At 49.9% G+C, this 13,875-nt stretch overlaps 4 protein-coding genes across 4 annotated transcripts; 1 reads left to right on the forward strand and 3 right to left on the reverse strand.

Moving 5' to 3' along the window:
• Positions 1 to 1,587: 1,587 nt before the first annotated feature.
• Positions 1,588 to 3,742, reverse strand: GGI43DRAFT_272641 (uncharacterized protein). The gene is made up of 5 exons (XM_083201104.1): positions 3,139 to 3,742; positions 2,936 to 3,085; positions 2,045 to 2,141; positions 1,737 to 1,995; positions 1,588 to 1,673 (listed from the first exon to the last, which is right to left on the reverse strand). Exons 1-5 carry the CDS (start codon positions 3,497 to 3,499, stop codon positions 1,659 to 1,661), a joined length of 882 nt encoding a protein of 293 aa, XP_083055605.1. The 5' UTR covers positions 3,500 to 3,742; the 3' UTR covers positions 1,588 to 1,658.
• Positions 3,743 to 6,693: 2,951 nt separating this feature from the next.
• On the forward strand, positions 6,694 to 9,030 carry GGI43DRAFT_426231 (uncharacterized protein; the record flags this gene model as incomplete). Its single annotated transcript, XM_083208614.1, has 1 exon — positions 6,694 to 9,030. The coding sequence occupies one exon, from the start codon at positions 6,694 to 6,696 to the stop codon at positions 9,028 to 9,030; it is 2,337 nt and encodes a 778-aa protein (XP_083055606.1).
• Positions 9,031 to 10,188: 1,158 nt separating this feature from the next.
• GGI43DRAFT_418028 (uncharacterized protein) lies at positions 10,189 to 12,926 on the reverse strand. Its single transcript, XM_083207486.1, has 4 exons — positions 12,602 to 12,926; positions 11,667 to 12,398; positions 11,236 to 11,607; positions 10,189 to 11,166 (listed from the first exon to the last, which is right to left on the reverse strand). The coding sequence occupies exons 1-4, from the start codon at positions 12,610 to 12,612 to the stop codon at positions 10,569 to 10,571; spliced, it is 1,713 nt and encodes a 570-aa protein (XP_083055607.1). The 5' UTR covers positions 12,613 to 12,926; the 3' UTR covers positions 10,189 to 10,568.
• Positions 12,927 to 12,938: 12 nt separating this feature from the next.
• Positions 12,939 to 13,621, reverse strand: GGI43DRAFT_272677 (membrane magnesium transporter family protein). Its single transcript, XM_083201105.1, has 2 exons — positions 13,518 to 13,621; positions 12,939 to 13,434 (listed from the first exon to the last, which is right to left on the reverse strand). Exons 1-2 carry the CDS (start codon positions 13,571 to 13,573, stop codon positions 13,089 to 13,091), a joined length of 402 nt encoding a protein of 133 aa, XP_083055608.1. The 5' UTR covers positions 13,574 to 13,621; the 3' UTR covers positions 12,939 to 13,088.
• Positions 13,622 to 13,875: the final 254 nt, after the last annotated feature.

Raw genomic sequence — 13,875 nt, forward strand, 5'->3', positions numbered from 1 at the left:
TTCCGCTTTGCGGTAAACTGTTTATCTGTAGATCTTTTTTTGCTCAGTGGGCCGCAATCCACAGAGTGAGCAGGATAGATAGCGGCCACCGTTGAAGCGATAAATGTACCCGCTGGGGCCGTTTCAGGTTGGGCTTACAGGTGTTGCAGCACACCGCAGTTTTGGCGACAATGCACGCGAAATAGGTAGTTGGATCTTGAACTGTCTCCGCAGCATCTAGCTTATATATTGTGCTATTTTCATCACTATTGGGATGAATGAGTCGCGCAACATGAAAATCATCATTCTTGACGTCTGAGCTGAGGCCATCGTGAGTGTACTCTGTAAGGTTAATGGTCCAGTCTATGACATCCTGAAGCTTTTGTAATCTTGTGAAGAAACATTGCCTAGACTATAAATCTTCTGGCAAAAGAGACATCTGGTTAAGCCCATAACAACGATATATATGTTATCATGTCAGTTGCGATATATGCTGGTATCATCGGAGTTCAAGTTAATGGTTGCCTTCAGCTCAGCATTGGCGATATAACTACTGATTTCTGTACAAACCGAATTGTTCAGATTCTTTTTCCGTTATAGAAGCATTAGATGCGGAAGTCTTCAGAAAGCTTGATGAAGCAGTCGTTAGCTAGATAATTTGCGATAGATTGGAAACATTACAGTACCGTGCCATGCCATCTGGACACAGCAATGGGAGGGTAGACGTACCTAGATATTTGATCCATAATGATGCCGATCTGCTGATCTGCGATTTGGGAAGGAAGATAGATAGCTCGGGATCTGCTTCTTCCTAATCCGGAAAGAGGCTGAGGTCACTCGGTGAATATGCAGAAGCGATGTTGTGAGGTCAGAGCCACAGTAAGCTCAGTAACACGTTACATGGTATCCAGCAGAATGCGAAGAGTCAGTTTTCATATTTCCTTTTATAGGAATTTCTTTTTATATCAATTTTTAGTTATTATATCACTGCATTTTAGACGACCACATAGAATTGAGTTGCCTTGTTGCCGCTGCACTTCACAACAAGTTGGTAAGACGCCTTTTAGGGTAGTACATAGTCACCACAGAGCGACCATTTCATGTCTTCGACGATGTCAAAACGAATAGGTTTACAAGACTAAACTAGTAATATATCCCCTCATGAGCAAATATACTAAATCGGTGCTTGCTGCAGGTTCACCGCATACTACTGCCCGATTAGACATGAGCGGTTTATGCGATAACACGCACACTGTAAAAGTCAAAGATGTTAGTACATAGCAAGACTACGGTAAACAGCTCAAACAGCCCTTTCGTCCGTGCACAGCAAAAAGAGACACTACAGTACGACGACCTCAGAACACAGAGTCTAGATTACCAAGAAACAGGCGCAATAGACCAGTCTAGAGCTCGCTACCACAGAACCCACGCCTTTGCATGCATATGCACCAGTAAGGCAGCGACATTGTGTGCATGCATGAATATCGCTAGTATAGCGACAAATCTAAAACCCACCAGCCCCGGTTTATCGCGATAAGACCACGAGAGAGCAATGACAAGCGCGCGGCGGTAACAGCAAAGATGAAAATGGAAGTCCGAATGCTGGTTACTTCCACCAATCCTGGACAATTCATTCTCAAAACACGTAGAAAAAGATAAAAAAAGACAAACATGATACACTAAGCACGTTCCATCTGCTGATCTGTGAGACAGACAGAGGAAGAAAAGTGGGAAAATTTTCTTTTTCTGAGGCTTACCCCAGCACATTCCAAATCCGTATCACAATAACGTGATAATTGTTCGATAAAAATTCCATCTTCTTTTTTTTTTTCTCCATAGAAGAGACGCTGCTTGATGCAAGGCATGCTTTTTTTGCATTTTCGTCTTACATGCCAGAACAGGAAATGGGCTGCGTGCCCTGGAGCAAGGGCTGGAGGGGTTAATACCAAAGAGTTACTCCGTACAAACAAGTGGCTTAGTACAGCGGTTTTGTTTGTGTTTACTTTTTGTCTGCCTCTATTTTAATTAAAATGAAAATTAAAATGACCTTTTTACCTTGACTTACGCAGAACGGCATAGTCGCGAGAACGGGACTGAATATGCGCCAATGGTATTGCTCAATTGGGATTCCCGCAGGAGCTCTTTACCCGGCCGACGAGTCTCTATTCGGACACTAAAATCAGCAAACCATAAAACAATAAAATGAAACAACCCAATCGCGGCTGTCCGGGGTGAAGGGACCCCCTCCCCCTTCGGCTGCGTCGCGAGAACAGGTTTAGTTACAGAGTAGCACGATTTGCCAATAAAGTTGCACGATCTGGTTACAGAGCTGTACGATTCTCGCGGCTCTGTATTTGGACTCTCTTCAGCCCCCCGGCTATCTGCGAAACAGAAGAGAAGCGAGAAACAATAGCTGGATCCGACGGGCCCCTACAGCAGGGTGTTGGTCGACACCACCATGAAGCTAACAGCCGACCATTGGATGAGTTGTGAGTTGGGTGCGAATGTTGGTGATTGTAATGACGAAGACAGAAGTTCCTCTGACGGCGGACGCTGTGTGCCTGCCTATGTGTGCCGCCTCAGTGCTGTTGGGTCTGGGATCTTGTAGAAATCATTTGGGGCGGAAATTTGACCGATGGCGGTTGGGGAGCCGGAGAATCATGGGGAGGATGGGGCTCATGAAAATCATCATCGTAAACAGGCTGATTGCTGAAGCCTCCGCGCTGCAGGCAGAATCCTGACGGCCGATACCCGGGGAGAGATTGATTTGAATGAAGTCTGGTTGGAATGGGGAGATAAGCGACGAGATACGTGGAAATTACAAATGATACAACCAGTAGCACGTCTGCTATAAAGCAGTAGTGGTGGTGCTGCAACTCCATGCTGTACGCCGGCGGTGCTGTTAATGGCAGGGATCTGCAGAGCCCGAGAAGCGATTTTCGCTGAAGGAGCTTACCTTGAGCAAGGGTAGTCTTTTGCGCTACCCCCTCTGTTGATTGCCATATTCCTCGTTCTTCACATGTACAGTACAAGTAGACAGCTGGGCTTGGAGCAAGGTGAGAACCCGAGGAGGGAGCCAAGCATTTCGTGTGTGCTGATACTAATGCTGCTAGCGTTCGAATGCACGCATGTTCGTATTGTGAAAAACTTTCAGCTTACATGCAGCAGCCACAAAGCAAATATAGAATCGCACAAGGCATGAACACGGGCTAAGTCGCGCCGTGAGCTTGCGCAGGCCATCGGGCAGCGGCCACATGCTTGCCATACAGTAGGGACAGGCGTCGTAGGTATCCGTCTTCTTGGGACTGTTTAGCAAGAGCGGAGCTTCGCTGGGGATCCCTGAGTGCTTCACCATGATGGACCTTGCTGCACGCATGGAGACTGGCTCGGAAGGGCCCCGTCTTCCTGTATGTATGGACGGGCCACTGACCATCTTGGCTTCATGGCTCCGGTACGTTGCATGCTCGAGTCTGCATGGCACGAACGCTAACAGTTGTGCGATGCAATTCGATATGAACATGCAGCGGCCTAGTGGAAAACCCCTCACAAAATTCAAAAGTTCAAGAGAAAGAAGCAAGACAAAAGCTTGTGAATCACGGAGCTGAGTTATGGCCTCCAGAGTAGCAATTGGGCCGCAATTCTGAAGCCACTTACTGCTCCAAATGGGACAAGGGAGTTTGTCGCAGCTTTTTCTGAGCAGCGATCACAATCGACAGCTCAAATTGTCTTTCCCGTTTCGACCTTACGGATGCTCATCATGGACGCTTCGTAAAGCTGCCCAAACTCGTTGAAGCAAGGCCTCGCTGGGGGGGCATGTTCGTGGCCCAGGAGTGGACTAGGCCCCCGAGCAGGACGTTTCACGACTGCTGGCCGGCCCGGAAGCCAATCCCTGTTGATCAAGAGCATTTTGGCGGGGAGGAGTCCTAGCGGCACTCGTACAGCGATGGAGCCCTTTTTTTTGTCGCCTTGCTTCGTTTCTCTGGATTATCACAGGGCAGAACCTGGCCATGGAAGGGATTCCCTGGCGGGCAATCTCGAGCGAGTTTTTTCGTGTCGCCCCCACTGACGTTTGTTCGCTCTGGTTGGTGCTCGATTCAACAGGCCCAATGAGAGCTAGTGCTGCTAAAATAAACACTGGCTCGCTGTCGCCATCTCCAAGCTGCTTGATGCGTTATCGCCGGGAACCGCACTTGACAGGAACGCTTTGTACCTCTACTGTATGTCGCTCGAATACAGCGGATGCCAGCTCTGTATCCGAGGGTGCCATTGACGCGATGCTGTGAATGTTCTTCATGTTCGGCGTGCAATGCTCAGTCTGGGATAGATCATCACGGTGTGGAGGCTGAGCGAATAAAAGCCATCTTCAGCGAAAGGACCAACATCAATTCTCGTTCCTGCATATGCAGGCTGTGAAGGTGTGAGGGGAAGGCACGACCGCATATCGCCGATACTTTCTGCAAGTACAGCTACCTACGTGTAGTATACTTGTCCTACGGGATCAAATGTACGACGCTTGTGCTTGTGCCAGTGAAGGTACTATAAGGTACTAGTATTGCTACTGTACTGTACTAAGCCGTGCCTTACACTAGCAGAAACAAGCGCTAAAATTGTTTAGCAGTCTTCAGCAAAAACGTTTGTCTGCAGTCTACAAACATGTTGATCAGGGCCAATAATACGTTTTACCCCGTTGTTACAGACATATATAGCAGATGAGAATAGCAGCAGTAAGTCTAGGCCTAGGTCTAGGATTTTATATATAATACTGGTATACCTAGTATATATGCAGTATGTAGGCAGTACCTTGTAGAAGCTAAAGTATCACATCACTTATTGGCGTACGGTAATAATGCTAGGCTGCAAACTGCTCATTAATATAGTAAGAATGCTACCTTAGTAGGTAATAAAGAAATGGCAATTTGCACTACTTGAATCCTTCTGGTCCAGGGCAAGAGCTACTCACAGCGCCGACCCGACGCTGCGGATTGGACCTTTGCTGCGACCTGCCACGCGGTGCGCAGATCCTTGCCCTCTGGCCTCTCCGACGTGTGGACAGCAGCACAGAGAAGGATTCGTGTTCTTTCCCGTCTCGCTGCTGCTGCGCTGTGCTAGAGAGTAGCAGTACAAGCGCACCCTGAAATGGACAGGTCTTTCCCAATGACCGCAGTGGCTGAGCACTAGCCGCTCTAGTACAGGTACAAGCGTCACGTCGTTGCCCGTGCCTGGGACCTTGGCGCACGCTAGCAAGCTGCTCTTACCGCACCAGGCACGGAATCCTCCCGTGCGCATTGCTTCTGGCTAGTGCCACCACTCTTTAGTGCTTCGTACCAGTACTGGCGGCAGGAGCTTGGTACGTACCGCTCTGTCAACTCGCTCGACCCAAATCAATCAATCTGCCAGTATCCACCACCAGGCCTCAATCATCGATCGCGCTTTTAGCCAAATTATCGTGGGATCTTCGCAACCCTCATCGTCAGCTGTAGCGCCTTACAGCCAAACGAGACACGCCGTCTTTGACGCCGCGCTGTCTCAGATGCAACCGGCACAACGGCCTGGCTAGCCTTCTAGAAGCACTGCAGAACATCCCATCCAGTGTTATTATCAGGAGCTCGGAGTACTCCGTGCGATTCCACGCCTACATACGCGAGCGGTCCTCGCTCATCTCGCGATCCAAAGACGCAGCAGCAGTGGCACAGGAGCACAGCTTCGCACTATTGCTAATCGCTGCTTCTGAGCGCGCGCGTTCCTGCAGCCCAGGCATTACAAGCTGCAGGTTGCATTGCTGTTGCAGCCCAGCCTTGTCCATCACACAGAGCTGCACCGTGCTCGTAGGGTATACGGGCTCATGCTTGCTATACGACCAGGTCCTCGCAGGCTTCCCTTCCGCACTCCGAGCTGGGTTCGTGCACCTTTGCCTGCATTCACCGGTCCCGTCGGCCTGCATACATATAGACAAGGTGCTAAACTATCCCAGCACTCGGCAGCATGCAGCATCCTGGATACTGTCAGGGGTCCCGGACCTGGTCGGCGAAGAGACCAACAGGGAGCCGTTCCCCAGCACCATCGTCTCCATCGGCGACCCCCCGGTCGACGACGCTACCCAACCCACCTCAAGAGGTTCCGCGGTCCAATCTCCTGACTGACCTGGGGTCAAGGATAGCCCCCAAATTTGGGAATTTTTGGGCGACGTCTCTCCCAGGGTCCTGGGTTGAAAGCCCTCTCGTGCTCTCTGGCTCAGCTCAGCTCAGCTCCGTCATCCAGATATAATATACCAGGACCGCTGCTCTCGCGCTGCTGAGTATATCCACTCCACGTTTCGCCCTGTCCGAACTGTCGATTGCGTTCACCACTGGCTTCCCCTGACCTCATCTTCATACTCTTATATGGAGCACAGAGCGCTATATCCTTACATGTACTCATACGAATAGCGGAGCCCACGAACAGAAAAAAGCACAGAGCAAGAAAAAAAGAGACCCCATCGCGTTTCTTCACCCTGGATCAGTCAGTCTCGCCGCAGATCCCCAGAGGGCATGGTCTATCGTCGCCCTCCCCAGCCCTTGACTCGCGATGTGGAGCATAAATGCCATAGCCTTCAATTCTGGCCACCCGGCGCCGCAGCAGGTTCCCAGGGCCAGGTCTAAGAGGACTTCCATCCGGTACTTGAATAAGTCGTCGACGGCTCCTTCTTCTCCTAATCTCAACCAACCATCTTCCCCAATGTCTCCTATGAGTGCCGCCGACTTTTTCGAGCCTGCCATGGACAGGCCACCGTCCCCAGGCAGGATACGGCAGCTGAATTCGCAGATGAGGCGAGCCTCCCAGCTGCGCCGCCAGAATGGACACCGCACTGCCGCGTCGGCGTCTGTAGCTTCCAACGGTGAGAGCCCGGGGTGGGAGCAGACCTTGGAGAATCTATCGCTCGGTAGACGCGCTTCAGTCAAGTCCACCGGTAGCAGCGCCCATTCTAGAGAGCGCTCGGATAGCGTCTATGGCTTCGGCAAGAACCCGTTTCACAGACGAGCGAGATCAAAGCGTGAGAGCAGCGCCAACTCTTCTTCAGCTAGCTCCATGTATTCCGCCGAAGTGCCAGTGGACAGTGCCGTTGCCTCCACCAGCCATAAAGAATCATTTATACAGGCTCTCACACGCCGTCGAGCCTCTCGAGACGACACAGGAGCTGCTCAGAGGAAGCTGAACATCTCAGGTCCTTACAACTTTCAACATGTCACTCACACGCATCGCGATAGTGTTGCCCAAGCACGGGAGGGACCCGAGCAACTGACGATGCGGGCAACCGGTCCAACCGACGCTCCCAATGCTGCCAATCCAACCGAGGGGTCTGGCCTTCTCTTCCATCCTGACGCCTACAACGATTCTGGCGCCTTCTTCTCACGACCCGCAGCCTTGAATCGCCAGAGCCAGGCCGTTCCGCCCAACGGATCTCGTCGATTGATGAGACGAATCCGATCACAAGATCAGCTACGAGGAAGCACTCCTTCCATGTCACCGCCACCTAGGCCACCCAGATCTCCCATAAATCCCACCGCGCCTCAATCAGGCTCCCCCGGCTCGCCATCTCGGAGCCCCAGCCTCCAGGAGGAATACGAAGACGTTGACGAGCAACCCCCCGTCGTCATTGAACGACCAAAAACCAGTGGAGGTTTTCGGCACCCACAGCCCTTCAACCCCGATGATTCAGTCGAGCCAGTCCCGCCCATTGGGCCTCTTTATGCTGCGCCGCTTATGGTTACGCGAGAAGATTATCACGCTTATAGTACAAAGCTCTCGCCAATCCAGCCCTCGCCCACCGAGCCCTCTTGGCCCCTTGCCAGCCCTACGCTGGCAACATACGAGACTCCGCTTGCGACTCCGCTTGCCGACGTACCTGAAGAGGAAGAGAACGCTGCAGCAGTTAGACGGTCCATCCGTGGTAGCCAATCTGTCCCCATGCTGCGCAGATCTCATCGTCCGGCGAGCAATGCGTCGGATACTCTTGGCAACCTCCACATGATGTCTGTGCCACAGCATGCCGCTATAGAGTCATCGGAGAAGTATGGATTCCATTTTGGAGTCATCGAAGAGAGCTGGGAGGACGACATCGACTATTGCTATGAACACGAAGCGGAAGCCGACTGTGATTACCAATGGGATCGTGACTCGATGGACACTGCTCGTGATAGCGACACTCTTCCGGTAGAAGTTACCTTTCCTCCCGAGGAGACTAGTGTGCCCATCGGAACAGCAAGATCGTCTCCCGGTATGCTTTCCGTGGCCACCTTTGAAGGCCCGGGTCTGAGCCCAATCAGCCAGACGTCGACACCCACTGTCCAGGAGGCTGTTACTCCAGTCTTCACTGCACCCGTCGTCGCCAACAACTTCTCTCTTCCCATCTTCGATAAGAAGAAGTTCCGTGCTTCGCATGCCTCGAGCTTTAAGGAGTCTCATGGCTTTACTCTGTCACCGTCGTTGCTTATCCCTGGTGATTTCCATCAGCAGATGCTCCTCGAAGAGGGTGCCAGACATGAATACCCCGGAGAGGATGATTACCACCAGACTGCTTTCTATGATGAGACCAGCAAGCCCGCTCAGTGGTCACAGCAGCGAGCAAGCACTTCCACTACCGGGACCGTCTCCACTTCCACTTACTCTGATACGACTGCCGATCGCCACATCTCTACCAACTCTACCTGGTCGTTTTACACTCGCAACACCGCTAGCAGCAGTGGGTCTGTGCACAAGATGACTGGCTCTTGGACCGAATGCGCGGAGCCTCTGCCTGTGGCTCAGACTGAAGTGCCAGCACCTGCTGACGCTGAGGAGGGAGATATGACCAGCCCTCAAGATACTGTCCCTGAGCTCATCTCATTCCCTCTGGCTCCATCCAGGAAATCATCTCACAAGTCTCATGCTAGTGAGTCGATCATCCACGAGGACCCAGGCCAGAAACGTCGCTCTCGATCCAGGACTGCTAGTCTGAGCAGCCAGGCACCTCCTGTTGGACAGTATGCCTTGTTCCCTCGATCTTATATCAAGCCAACTGGCGACCGTATCTAAAAAAAAGGATATACGAAGACCAATACACCACACACGCACACATACACACACACCTACATATCTCACACTAACACACTCCTACACACCACATCCAAACCATAATCGAAGCCGGCTATTCTTTTAAGCAATCATTTTTGCAAGCATGCGCTATCCGATTTCCATGCATCATTAACGATGTACACCTATCGTTTCCTTATTTCCTTATCAAGTTTTTTTTTTTTTTTTTTTTTTTTTTTTTGGGGATCGCGCGCACAAACGGATATTGGGGCGCAACAACTGCGCGACACAATATCGCGTGGGATCCTGTGTGATTCTTACCTATCGTTAAAGGAGTTATTTGTTTCTGCTGTATAGAGTACTAGAGGCGCGTCATGGCCTCTACCTGCCCACACGGGGTTTTCCTAGAAATGATGGCGACAAGAGAGAAGAGAGAAAAAGCAAAAACTGTCTGAAAAAGAATACAAAATAGAAATTGGCAGAGAACATATACAAAATGATGCGGTCATTATACATATACACTTACCTTGCTCTCTCTTGTCTTGGAGGGTCGGAATTGGATTTCTAGGATGGAAATTTGGGGAATTTATGACGGATTTGTTGGGATTTTTATGAACCGGACTTAGAAGGAGTTTTCTTTTTTTCTTTGCTATCTCGCCTTGGTCCTCGTCTCGAGCTTTTTCTTTTGTCTTGTGTGTTTGGAATCAGATCTGGTATTGTTAGGAAAAAAAACAACCTGGGTTTCTGTGTATAAAATCCGTTGTTTGTCAGAGGGTAATAAATAAGTGCGCGCGGCTACTTTGCTTATTTTCTTGTTTGGCTTGTTCAGGGCACCACGCTGTGTGTAATCTTTTTCATTGAATAGAAGAGTGCTTTGTATTATACATAAAAATAAAAAAAGAGAAACATAAAACGGAAAACAGTTGATCCTTGAATATGACGTGATGTTTTATCTATTGGTTTAATAAGAGTTTATACTCGCCATATCGTATAACATAAGGGAGCAGAAAACTTAGTCGTGTTGGTTGTAACAAGATTCTACAAAGCCACGGTTTAAACAGTTGATTCTTGAATGGGACGTGATGTTTCATCTATTGGTTTAGTAAGAGTTTATACTCACCATATCGTATAACACTAGGAAACAGAATACTGCAAGTCGTGTTAATAGCATTCTAACAAAGCGACAGTTTATTAGAGCAGTCTCCATTAGAAAATATAAAGTCATAAGTTTAGTAGTGAATAGCCAATAATCTTATAAGCTACGTAAATAATACCGAGTATCACTATCTTCGCAAAACCCAACCGACGTTTAATAAAATATGGAAATAAAATTCCCAGGTTTCCCTTTGTATAAAGCCACATACAACTCACACGCGCCTCCAAAAAACGCCATTCCTTGAAGTCATGTTTTCGTTCTTTCCATTCGTTTGGCCCCTCCTTTTTTTTTTTATATTCTTTAATTTGCTTTGTCGCATCGAAATCTGATTCGGAGATATTAAATTAATTGTCATGCATGATAGAAGAGATGGCGGGCCTCAAGATTATTTCTTGGCCGTCTTTGTCTTCTTCTTAGGCGGTTCGTCATCAACGTCTTCCATTTCTTCATCATCATCCTCGTCGTCATCGACGTCGCTCTCACCACTTCCAGAGCCAGAGCTCTCATGGTTGCTGTCATACTCCTCGGCGACATCGCTGTCACTGTCAGCCTGGAAATCTTCGTCCACGCTCTCTTCGTCCTCGTCTGCGGATCCGCGGTCTGCCTTGTTGACGACGACCTCGTCCTCAGAGTCGTCCAGGGCCTCCTCACGGAGAGCGGCAGCCAGAAGGTTGGCGTCCTCGTCAATCTCATTCTTAACGCGTAGACCCTTGAGTTTGAAGAAGGATTCCAGGGCTTTGAGATCCTCACGATTAATGTTGCTGAACTGCGATGACCCGGCACCGTTCTTCATGACGACGGAAATGTCGAATGTGGATAGGGCAGAGACCGCGCCGCTAACACGGGAGAAGGTAACGGACTGTGTTTGCTCGTAGGCAATGTATGTCGCAGGTTTCGGGACGAACATGAATGCCTTTTCTAAGCAGTACAGGAAACCTTCGCTTGCCTTGATGGAGCATTTGATGCCGTACTGGTTGCGGTGACTACACAAAAAAGAGTGGTTAGCATATGAGATTTTTTAAACGATGTTGAATGACAATGCTGGTACGTACGTAAGGAAATCCTTCGCGGGCGAGGAAATCTTTTTGTTACCAAGACCTCGGAACATCTTGGCAACAACGTGGTGTAGGGGCTCCTCGTAATGGGGCTCGAGTTTGTCCTTGTATTTGCTCTGCAGCTCTGCCTCTTCAATGTTCAGGTCAATGGTAACCTCCTCGTCCTTCTTGAACTGCATAACCACGAAGGGATATCTCGTCTGACCCTGGCGCAGAGGGGGGTCCAAACCAATAACTAGGAGGCAGTGCATCTCATCGGGCTTGGGGAGAACCATAAACTTCTTGACTGCTTCGTATTGGATTTTGTAGTCGTACGTCTTTCCACGGAGTCTGAACGACGCTTCATACATGTCGATATCAAAACGACCTCTGTGATTGTGTTAGGAAAAAGCGCCAGATGGGATAGGAATTCGTGGGTGAATATGTACCTGGGAGTGAGATGCAAAACGTCGAGGAAGGTGGCGATAGTATCACCAGCCGTCTCACCGATCTCTGCCTTCTCAATAAGAGTCTCGTAGAAGAGTGTAGCAGCATTCTTTTCCTCTTCCTCGCCACCGTCGCTACCGGCGTCTTCGCCTTCGGTCTCCTTCTTCGTTGTTACACCGGGGATATAGAATCGCATCTCGACCAGTTGATCTTTGCCCGCACCAGCTTTCTTACCCTTGCCTCGAGCACCGCCCAGCTGACCGTTGGTGCCAGTGTCGTTGGCATTGAGGGGTAAGGAGAGCTCTAAGGCAACTTCATTTCGACCCGCCAAGTTTGTGTTTCCAATCTCAGAGTAGGGTAACTCAAAGGCCGGGCGGTTCTGGACGTTGAAGGTAATCTCTGATTTGGAGAATTCGGCCTTGCCCCAGTTCCATCCTCGCAGCGCATGCTCCTTGTTCTCCAGCACGGTGCTGTACCAGTTCTTGAAGACCTTGCTCAGGCGTTCGTAGTCTTCTTGTTGGAATCCGTCGAGCTGGATGATGCCCGAGTTACGCTGCAGGATTCGGATCTCGTATCCCCTGGCGGCTCGGCTCCATTGGGCGCTACCGATGTTACTGTGATCGAGGGTGAAGGTGTCACCGCCGCTCGTGGGTTTCCATCCGAACCCGGTCTCTGCGAATCTGCACTTGCCGCTCTCCTTGGAGAGGTCAAGGTAGATGCTGTCGAAACTCTCACTGTGTAGATGAGGATGCGATTAGTATACAGGGTTATAGAAAATTTGGCGTGATGAGGAGGATTGGTGGCCGTGAAGAGACCGAGAGCAAACACCAAAGTGCTGCGTCTTTCTCTTTCTAGGCCGAGTAGAGACAAGGTGGGGTGCTGAAAAGAAGAGGAAACTGTGTAGAGAGAATAGAGAAAGAAGCTGCAAGATACTCACATTGCCGTCATTTTGGCCGCCCAGAGTGATGCGAAATAACTGATGCCGGCGTGATGGCTTCCAAAATCTGAGCTTTGTGTGGCGTTGAACAAAGTGAGGCTGGTTTAATGGATTAAATTTGAGAGCTTCGGCGCGACTGCAGCGCGCAGAGACGCGCCACCTCTTTGCGCCTTGCAGCGGGTTATGTGGCCCGTGCAGCCACAGTGTGGCGCATGCAGCAGAAGGCTGAGCTCCAAACTGAAGTTGAGATGAAGCTGTCAGTTTAGCTTCGGTAGACTCATTTCATGTTAACGAGAGAAGAGTCAAGCTGTAGTACTTAATAGAGGAAGTGACACGACAAGAAAACATAGTGATCTCATTTACATCGAGAATGCATACAAAGACTACAAATGAGCACGCAATCCACCTGTGGTTGCCCCTCCACCAGCCAAGGAGAGCTTCGTTGTTTTTACTGCCTTGTCATTATTATGATTATAATTATGGTTGCCTATTTCCCAATCTGCTGACTATACTTTACAAAATCTCCATGAAGTTTGTGAATGTTGATGAACCCGCTCCGGGCCTCCAGGGCGCCGAACGGGTTCCCAGTTGTCTCGTCTGCGTCACCACTCCCACTCAAAGATCGATCAGCCTCTCGCTCAATCTTACCAGCCCAGGTGTGCCATTCAATCGGCTTCAGTGTTCCTGATCCCAACACGAGTCCCACGCAAAGTAAAAATGTTGCCACGGCGGTTTCGATGTAGATGTCTAGCGGCAGCGCAGCTGTGGAGGGTGATGTGGAATGCTGCGCTGACGTCGATGAGAGGACTGTGTGCTCATGTGCAGAGTAACATCTGGCATCATCGTCATTATGATTTAGTATATTCTATTTTTTTGTAGTCATTTGTAAAGGAGATAAAAAATGAAAATATCTTACCCGTGAGCCAGGAGAATGAGACCGACAAGGGTCAAAGGACGGGAGAGCCACGCCATTGGGTGCGGAGGAGGCTGATATCGGCTGGGTTGATGAGAGAGAGTCGGGCCTGGAAGAAGTCTAAATGCCGGTGAAAGGAGTTTCAGACCGTGGCCAGCACAGTACCTCGGCTTAAGTTTGCACGGAGCAGATCCGCTATTTGTTGGGCATTCCCCACGAGCCAGGTCCGGACAGGGTCGCCACTAGCGAGATGCGCTAGATCTCATCACTGTGGAATGTACCCCTGCCGCAGAGCCAGCTGCAAGATATACTTTGTCGCATCATCGAGCTAATCAGGCTTGTTGCGGACGTCCTCATAGTG

This window comes from Trichoderma evansii (genome assembly GCF_050947405.1).
Source record: "Trichoderma evansii strain SZMC 28006 chromosome Unknown GGI43scaffold_33, whole genome shotgun sequence".
In the NCBI taxonomy this organism is placed as follows: Eukaryota; Fungi; Ascomycota; class Sordariomycetes; order Hypocreales; family Hypocreaceae; genus Trichoderma; species Trichoderma evansii.

Coding starts and splice junctions, on each gene's coding strand:
- GGI43DRAFT_272641 (XM_083201104.1), bottom strand. CDS start 3,499: ATGTTCATATCGAATTGCATCGCACAACTGTTAGCGTTCGTGCCATGC. Junction 3,086..3,138: donor TTGCTTTGTGGCTGCTGCAT/GTAAGCTGAAAG, acceptor GAACGCTAGCAG/CATTAGTATCAGCACACACG. Junction 2,142..2,935: donor AAAGACTACCCTTGCTCAAG/GTAAGCTCCTTC, acceptor GTGTCCGAATAG/AGACTCGTCGGCCGGGTAAA.
- GGI43DRAFT_418028 (XM_083207486.1), bottom strand. Junction 11,608..11,666: donor GTTTTGCATCTCACTCCCAG/GTACATATTCAC, acceptor ACACAATCACAG/AGGTCGTTTTGATATCGACA. Junction 11,167..11,235: donor CCCGCGAAGGATTTCCTTAC/GTACGTACCAGC, acceptor TTTTTTGTGTAG/TCACCGCAACCAGTACGGCA.
- GGI43DRAFT_272677 (XM_083201105.1), bottom strand. CDS start 13,573: ATGGCGTGGCTCTCCCGTCCTTTGACCCTTGTCGGTCTCATTCTCCTG. Junction 13,435..13,517: donor CTCATTCTCCTGGCTCACGG/GTAAGATATTTT, acceptor CGATGATGCCAG/ATGTTACTCTGCACATGAGC.